Raw genomic sequence first — 9,235 nt, 5'->3', positions numbered from 1 at the left:
ACAGAGCCTGTCTTTTGCCTTTTTTGTGGCAACAGCAGTGGCACAGTGGCTGGCACATAGTTGTCATTATAGTTCATTTGTTGTAGTCATGACTAACTCTTCATGACTCCATTTGGGGTTTATTAATGTTCTTCGTTATCCAAAGATGAGTTAAGGCATGGTCTTTGCTTTTGTGTTATAGTCTAGAGGGAGAGAGAGCCTGACAAAGCATAAAAGTAACCTGAGAGGTACAAAATGCCACACTGGTTCAGAGGAGAAGTAAGCTACTAGATGACCTAGACATTAGTCCTATATCCCAATACCAATTTCTTGGTAGCTTTAATAAAGTTCTAACAAGTAGAAAAGTGGTACAAGAAGTAGGAAGTTATAATGGGGGAAAATAGATGAATGGGCCCCAAAATCACTGATAAAAGAGCAATTTCTAATCCAGTCAGTTGTCCTAGGAAATATGACAGTCAAATTTTATAATGCATCAAAACAATGGACATTTCTGTTCTTAGGTGAAACAAATGTAACTCATTAAAAACAAATTTCAAGATAATTGCATAGATGAGGCAGATCCCTTAAACAGCCCGTCAGGAGCTTTGTTTAACAATGGATGTTTCTCCTCCATAGCAACTGCCATAGAAAAGGATGTGACCAAATCAGTGGGCCAATTGAGAGTCCATCCAATGCTTCAGCAGTTGCTAGGCAACAATATAATTTTTTTCCCCCTCTTATAACTCTGAGTTCTTTCAGGCCTCAGAGGTCTTTTTTCTTTCTCTCACAGAGGATACTTAACTCTTACAGCACCTCAACATTTCACAAACCCTCCAAAAAAACTATCTTCATTTGCGACTTACTTGCTACAGACATAGTTTAGGTAAGGTACCATTTTGTATTTCCAAGAGTTTGTGTGTGTGTGTGTGTGTGTGTGTGTGTGTGTGTGTGTGTGTGTGTTTGTTTGTGTGTTTTATTTTGTTTCTTGGCAGGGGAAGTTGGTTTAAGTCTGTGACTTTTTTTTCAAAATGGGGGGAATTCATATGGAAACTCCCTTCACAGACACTGTTCTGTATTCATATATCACACAATCTTAGAGTTGCCTGGCAAACTGAAGAGGTTTAGTGAAATTTATATGGGGTTAGATGTATCAGAGGCTAGATCGGAACCTGGTCTTCCTCAATCCAAAGTGAGCCCTCTACTTACTAAACTACTCCATCTCTTCTTGTGTTGAAAAAAAAATTAAAATTATTTCTGAAAAATACTCACCCAAACCTGCTGCTTTGGGAGAGGATCTGTCTGAATCACTGTAGATATCAAGTATTAATTCAGGCATACATAGACCCTGGAAAATAAGAGATTAAAAAAACCCATCACCTCACTCTCCCATTTGCCCCTTTTTAGTCCCTGTATCGGGAAGGATGAGCACTGGAAATAAAAGGAAAATAGAAGTAAAATTTTAGACTAAATTCTTTTGGTATGTCTCGTAAAAGTAAGTTGAAATTAATGGACAAAGTAAGATTAGAATAGAAGAACTGACTTTGTGCAACTTACATTTCTAGCCATTTAATTTTTTTCAGCTGAGGAAATTGAAGCACAGAGCTTAAAAGTTAAGTAATCTCCCTAAATTCACAACATATTAAAGCATAGCCAGGATTTCAAGCCCAAGTCCCTGAACATCATTTTCAAAATGCTACTTTTTCAAAATTAGTTTATTAAAAAATTTGTGATCCCTTCAAATACCAGGAAATAGAAAATGAGGAAATTTACAGCCGCTTGGCAACTTTAACATGGCATCTAGATTTCATTTGTTCAGAACTTCCTCCAAGTTCTATTCTTGAAAAACCTGACTTTGGAGAAGTGCTCTTTTTTTTAACATCTACAAATGACGACTGGTTGAGGGCATTAATGTCACTTATCTCCCTCAAGAACCAAATGTTTAAAATTAGGATCTTGCAGTTTCTGCTTTTATTGGGGAATTGATTTATGGGAACTTTCTTAGATTGATATTACATAATTATGTTCGGTGTAAATTGGTCAACTGATATTTGTTAACTTCCTGTTGTATGTTTAGCCTAAGGGAATCTGAAAACAGAAAGAAATAGAAGATATAGTTTCTTGCCTTCAAGGATTTTACACATTAATTGAGAAAACAAAAATAGAAACACAAAATGATACCAAATTGATCATGACCTGGATTAAACATTTAGTGAAACTTGAAGATGTGTAATGGGGCAGCTACATGGCATTTCAGATTGGTTTCAGATCCTTCCTTAATTGTTACCCTAGGCCAGTTGCTTAACCCCATTTGCCTCAGTTTCCTCATTTATAAAACGAGCTGGAGAAGGAAATGACAACCCACTCCAATATCTTTGCCAAGAAAACCCCAAATGGGGGTCACAGAGAGTTGGGCATGACTGAAATGATTCAACAACAACAAAGATGACAGGAAAAGGATATTTGTTTTCTTCAGTCTTCCTGCTTTTTGAAGAACAATCCTGCCAAAAAACCTATGGAAACAGACACTAGAGAAACTCAGTTATACAAATGTGCTTTTCTTTGTTTTTTTAGGAGGGAAGAATGGCACCAGGAATACTTTTCTTTCTATTGTTTGCTATGAAATTGGAATTTTATGGTAACCTCATAGAACGTCATTCTCTTTCCACAGGTGTCACGCCTAGATTGGTTGGGGTTTTGTAAAGTATAATTGAGTTTTTCGAGAACACACAACATTAAACACGATGTCAAGCACGTCTCAAACATGCAGTCAAACAGACACTCAAACAGACACACCAACAGAGTGCCGAGCATACCTCCAGCAGCTTATGGACATAAATGAACAACGGAATAGTTGGTGCATAGTGGAATCTTTGAATAATGTGACGTGGCTGAGACCTCAGAAGAGACATTACTTACAGACTCAACATATGTGCACTACCGAAATCCAGGAGAAGATCACTGACACTGGCAGGAGCTCCTGGGCAGATCTAACCCATCCTGCTCACCGGGAGAAGAGACATTTTCCAGAGAGAAGTAAGTAGATATTACTGGATTCTCAAAGACAGTTGTAAGATATAACAGGAGACATAAATGGGAAACACATAAAATAGGAGAATATCTGTGTCTGAAGGAGATAGGCATTAGATTGGATAACTTCAATGATACTGTGCCATCTTTCTACCTTAAAATGTCTAAGAGAGTGTTTGTCATTATTGTAGAAAAATAGAATTGTAGAACTGGCAAGAGCATAGGAGACCATCCCCTAGCCTTGGACTGAGGCATTGACAACACTCCCGAAAAATGATTAGATAACTTTCACCTGGAGACCCTCCAGTGGCAGGAAATTCACTGACTGCCTGGGCAATCCATTCTATTAGGGGCCAAAAATTTTTAAAGTTCCCTCTGAGTCAAAAATCTGCCTTTCTGTGATTTCTGTCCACTTGGTCTTCATTCTGTCACCTGGAGTCATAGAAGCATAGATTTGGAGCTGGAAATCACTGCAGAGGCCATTTGCTGTTGTAAAGAAGAAGAAACTGAGGCTTCTGAAAGTTAAGTGACTTACTCCCAAAGTCCCATAGGTAGAAAGCAAGCATCAGAGGCAGAAATAAAATAAAAGGCCTGCCCTATAATCAGCATTTTTCCCACTCAGTCTCTCTTCTCCAAGATAACTCTGCAAATATCTGAAGGCAAGCCGTCATGAATGTTGTGCCCCCTCTGGACTGTATCCCCAGTAAATAGATACTACCCTCAGACTCAAAAGGTTGAATCTCTGGACCTACACTCCTAACACTATCGCTCATAAGCTCCCATTTGTGAGTTTACCTTTAATAGTCAGCCAGTAAACACAATGAGCTCAAAGCAAAGGAATTTTATTAAAATGCTACAGTTAATAGGAATAGCCACAAATTGTCCTTGTCCCCATAAACTGGGTGCATACACTTTTACATACTGCATCTGTAGGGAAAGGGGACCCATACTCACTCCTTCTCAGGGGCTCAGTTTTTCTCAGCGGTGGACTCCTGACTGGATGGATTGTAGTGTCAGCAAGGAACCTTTTTACCAGTCACAATGGGTAGGATCGGTCTTCATTTCAGCTAGCCAATGACAGTTGAACCTTCCAGTTAATTCAAGTACCTTTATGCTTTGTGATCTTTCCTCCTCTATCAAGTGATTTTACCCTTTGTTAAAATAGATACATGGCAACAGGCCCATACTTTACAACCTGGTTTTACCCTTCATTATCTGCCCCTTACTTTATCCTTGGATGGAGTTGGAGTGGGCCAGGTGGAGAGAGATACAAGTTCTACCTGTAAAACCTGAGAGTTGGACTGATGATGAGCTGATTATCTGACTTTTATCCCATGCATATGATTAATCCAAGCCAGAAAGAAAGTATAGCCCTATACATATCAAATCACACATTCAGAAGCGTACATGTCTTGTTCAAACATTTTTCCTTTTACCTTGTTTTGTGTTTCTTGGGATTGAATGTGAGAACAGCCACAAAAGGAAGGCAGGATTGCATAGTGGAGAGTCTGGTCTTAGAGTCAGAAAAAACTGGATTCACATCACCCCTCAGACATTTGCTCTCACTCAAAAAGCAAGCATTTATTAAGAATGACTACTTTGGGCTACATTCTAGACTAAGCAAGCTTTAAGAAAGATAAAATGACAGTCTCTGTTCTTAAAGATGTTATAATCTAATAAGGGAGATAACATGCAAACAATTATTTACAAAGAAACCACACAAGATAAATTGGAGGTCATTCATAGAGGGAAAACTTATTGCAGAAGATGAAATTTTAGCTGAGATTTAAAGGAAGCCAGGAAAATTAGAGGGCAAAGATGAGTAGGGCAAGGCAAGAGAGTTAAAAACTTGGGAGATAGCAAGGGGAAATGACCAGATTGAGGAGAATGGAGAGTTTAATACAAGGAAGACTAATGGCAGTGGGGAATTGGAGTACATGGGATGGAGTGTAAGAATTAAGAAGATTGGAAAGGTAGGAAGGGAACAAGGTTATAAAAGGTCTTAAAAGTCAAAAAGAGGACTTTATTTGAATCTTGGAAGCAATAGGGAGCCACTAGAATTAATTAAGGAAGGGAGATGACATGGTTAAATTTCTGCTTTATAAATGGTCAGACAGGTATAGGAGAGCTAGAGAAAAGTGTCTCAAAAACCTAGAGAGAAAAGAACATCAAAGAGAAGAGGGTTATTGATAGTATCAAAAGCTTGTTGAGGGGTCAAGAAGGGTAAATAACCATCAATTAGGCTGTGGAAGTTGTTTTTTTAGTTGTACTAAGAGATTATGCTGAGTTCTCTCCCTTTTATGACCAAACATATGAGCTTGTAAGATACCAGCTTAAGTACATATTTAGTTCAAACACATAGAAAATGGGATTTCCAAATCTGATAACAATAAGGATAATATAGATTTTATTCAAGTGATTACAAATATATTTATATGCATATGTAAACATATAAATCTTCATATTATACATAATAGAAATCTCACATACTTGTAAGTTACTTAAAAACTCTTGTTTGTTTTTTATTTTGCAGACAATGCTATATTTGGATAATGACCTTCACCAAATATGTCTTTTGTTCTGAATGTTCAGCATGTCCGAAAATATAAAAAAATACACCAAAGGATCCTCCACTTGAATTTGGCATTATAACTTTAGTTTTTCTTTTAATTCTCTTAAGCCTCGCTAGGCTATGTTGTTTAGAGTTATTTTAGATGGAATTTTTCTTTCTAAGTAATAAAGCCAGCAAAGGAAGGTATCCAGTCTCTCCTCAGATAAAGAAAGAATGAATTCTCCAGCATAAGCTAACTGACTTTCTCCAGTAGAATTCTAGAATTTCTTACTCTGCTTTCCCATGCCTTTGCCCTCTGCACACACATATAACTTTGCTCATAACAATCTCTTGCTGTTGGACTTTGCAGGAAATAAATAAAAATGCTAATGATTTATGTGGGTTTATTTTGTATCTTGCAATGGCTAAAGTTATTCAACTAGTTTTTTAGTTGATTCTCTAGGATTCTCTAAGTATACCATTATATAATTTACAAAGAGTGATATCCCCATGGTAGATGACCCTTGCTGATAGTTTTAAATAGATACTACTTCAAAATGATCCATTTTACGTCTTATAATGTTCTCTGTCTCTTGTTTTATCATAAATTCATCTCTTCTCCATAGATCTGACAGGCCTATCTAAACTAAGGATCCCAAGCCATTGACAGTTGTCCTGACTTTCTTTCCTATCACTAGACCTTGATGACTCTGGAAGAGAGTGAGGCCAACATTGTTGTGCAACTCTGCTTCACTTAAATCCAATTCATGCACATGCCTCATCATGTCATTGGTCCTCTTCAAAAATGAGGGATGAATAACAGCAATCTAAATTATGCAATATTACCTAGAAAATAAGGCAATTAAATTAGAAGTTATGATAGCCAAAATGTTCAGAATGGCATATGCCACCCTTTTATTTTTACTTTCTGTTTTCAGATTAAAGGTGGTGAAGTGGAAGGATCAAAGACATTTCAGGTCAAATGCCTGTTCCATTCTAACAAACATGTATTAAGCACCTATTATATGCCAAGCACTATGCTTAGTGCCAGGGATATATTTAATAAAAGAATAGCCCCTGCCCTCTAGGAGCTTACAGTCTAAAGGGAGAGACAACTCACAAAAGGAGAAAAGTGTAGTGGGGGTGGGGGAGGGTGGGAAGAAGGCATGGGGGGAAAGTTGGGAGAGAAAGGAATGGGACACCAAGAGGTATCTTGTTCCATGGAGATGAAACCAGGCAGAGGAGATGCAGAGATGTTTCTCAAAAGTTAACATTCAGTTGATAGTTTTGTAATTTCCACTGTATTTGTTTTTTGTTCTCATTTAACTCAGCATCAGTTCATATTGGTCTTTTCATGCTTCTCTACACCTATCATATTTATAATATTTATTAATAGTGGAGTCCAGTTTTTGCTTTCTCTTTATAAAGACCATTGGGAGGAATTTGGTACTCTGCTCTCATCTTCCTGAGTTCAAATCTGACCTCAGACACTCTGTGAATGCTGGATAAGTCACTTACTCCTTTTTGCCTCAGTTCCTCAACTGTAAAATGAGGGGGGGTGAGGAGGAAATGGCAAACTATTACACTATCTCTGCCAAGAAAACCCCAAGTGGGGTCATAAAGAGTCATAAATGACTGAAAGGATTAAACGCCAACCTCCAAACCTTCAAACAGGAGAGGAGGCTGAGGGAGGTAGTGTCAAGGCTTGAATTAGCATGGTGGTGAGTTTAGAAGTGATGAATTTATCCTGGGAGGACCATCTTGTTCCTGGAGTAGAAACCAGGCAGAGCAACAGAAGCAAAGTGGAGTTAGTACCCTAAAACAATTCTAAATTGCTTTAGATTACATTTGAGTTAAATGTTAAATGTTAAAGTATAATGTAATGGAAAGAGCACTGGACATAGTCGGGGGAAACCTGAGATTGTATTCCTTCTCTATTTACTGTGTGATCACATGGGCCATTTGACTTGAGCCTCAATTCATCCATAAAATAGGAATAGTAGAAGTTATTGGAGCATCTGGATGGTGAAATGGATAAGAGGATAGGAACTTGGAGTCAGGAAGATTGATTTTCATGCATTCAAATCCAGCCTCAGATACTTAACAGCTGTGTGATTCTGGGCAAGTCACTTTACCCTATTTGCCCCAGTTTCCTCATCTGTTAAAATGAGTCCCAATTTATAAGTATGAACAAATTAGTAAATAGAAGACACTAGAAATATTATGGATCCCCATATCAGAAAAAGAAATTGAACAAGCCATCAAAGAACTCCGTGAGAAAAAATCCCCAGGACCAGATGGATTCACAAGTGATTTCTATCAAATCTTCAAAGAACAACTAATTCCAATACTGTACAAACTGTTTGACATAATAAGCAAAGAAGGAATTCTATGAAACTCCTTTTATGACACAAATATGGTACTGATCCCAAAGCCAGGTAAATCAAAAACAGAGAAAGAAAATGCAGACCAATCTCCTTAATGAACATAGATGCAAAAATCTTAAACAGAATACTAGCAAAAAGACTCCAGCAAGTGATGGAGGTTTATTCATTATGATCAGGTGTAATTTATAGCAGGAATGCAAGGATGGTTCAATATTAGGAAAACCATTCACATAATTGACCACATCAAGAAGCAAACCAACAAAAATCACACAATAGATGCTGAAAAGCCTTTGATAAAATACAACACCCATTCCTACTGAAAACACTAGAAAGTATAGGAATAGAAGGGCCTTTCCTAAAAATAATAAATGGTATATATCTAAAACCATCAACAAACATCATCTACAATGGGGATAAATTAGAATTCTTCCCAATAAGATCAGGAGTGAAACAAGGATGCCCATTGTCACCTCTATTATTTAACATTGTACTGGAAACACTAGCCATAGCAATTAGAGAAGAAAAAGAAATTGAAGGTATTAAAATAGGCAGTGACAAGACCAAGCTATCACTCGTTGCAGATGATATGATGGGCTACTTAAAAAATCCTAGAGAATCAACTAAAAAGTTACTGGAAATAACCAACAACTTTAGCAAAGTTGCAGGTTACAAAATAAATGCACATAAATCATCAGCATTTCTATATATTTCCAACACATCACTGCAGGAAGAGTTAGAAAGAGAAACACCATTTAAAATCACCTTAGACAATATAAAATACTTATGAATCTATCTGCCAAGACAAACACAGGAATTATATGAACACAACTACAAAACCCTTTCCACAAAATTAAAACTAGATCTAAACAATTGGAAAAACATTGAGTGCTCATGGGTAGGATGAGCTAACATAATAAGAATGACTATCCTACCCAAATTAATTTACTTATTTAATGCTATACCTATCAAACTACTAAAAAACTTTTTTTACTGAATTAGAAAAAAACTATAACAAAGTTCATTTGAAAGAACAAAAGAATATCAAGGGAAATAATGACAAACAAATTGAAGGAAGGTGGCCTAGCAGTACCAGATCTTAAACTGTACTATAAAGCAGTAGTCATCAAAACAATATAGTACTGAGGGGGCAGCTTGGTAGCTCAGTGGAGTGAGAGTCAGGCCTAGAGACAGGAGGTCCTAGGTTCAAACCCGGCCTCAGCCACTTCCCAGCTGTGTGACCCTGGGCAAATCACTTGACCCCCATTGCCCACCCTTACCAATCTTCCACCTA

General features: G+C 37.3%; 1 protein-coding gene across 1 annotated transcript; it reads left to right on the top strand.

Moving 5' to 3' along the window:
* The first annotated feature begins 2,720 nt into the window (after window positions 1-2,720).
* Window positions 2,721-6,224, top strand: SPATA45 (spermatogenesis associated 45). The gene is made up of 2 exons (XM_044673900.1): window positions 2,721-3,012; window positions 6,184-6,224. Exons 1-2 carry the CDS (start codon window positions 2,721-2,723, stop codon window positions 6,222-6,224), a joined length of 333 nt encoding a protein of 110 aa, XP_044529835.1.
* Window positions 6,225-9,235: the final 3,011 nt, after the last annotated feature.

This window comes from Gracilinanus agilis, chromosome 4 (genome assembly GCF_016433145.1).
Source record: "Gracilinanus agilis isolate LMUSP501 chromosome 4, AgileGrace, whole genome shotgun sequence".
In the NCBI taxonomy this organism is placed as follows: domain Eukaryota; kingdom Metazoa; phylum Chordata; class Mammalia; order Didelphimorphia; family Didelphidae; genus Gracilinanus; species Gracilinanus agilis.
Note: the sequence above shows the minus strand (reverse complement) of the source record. Positions and strands in the feature narration are given on the sequence as shown.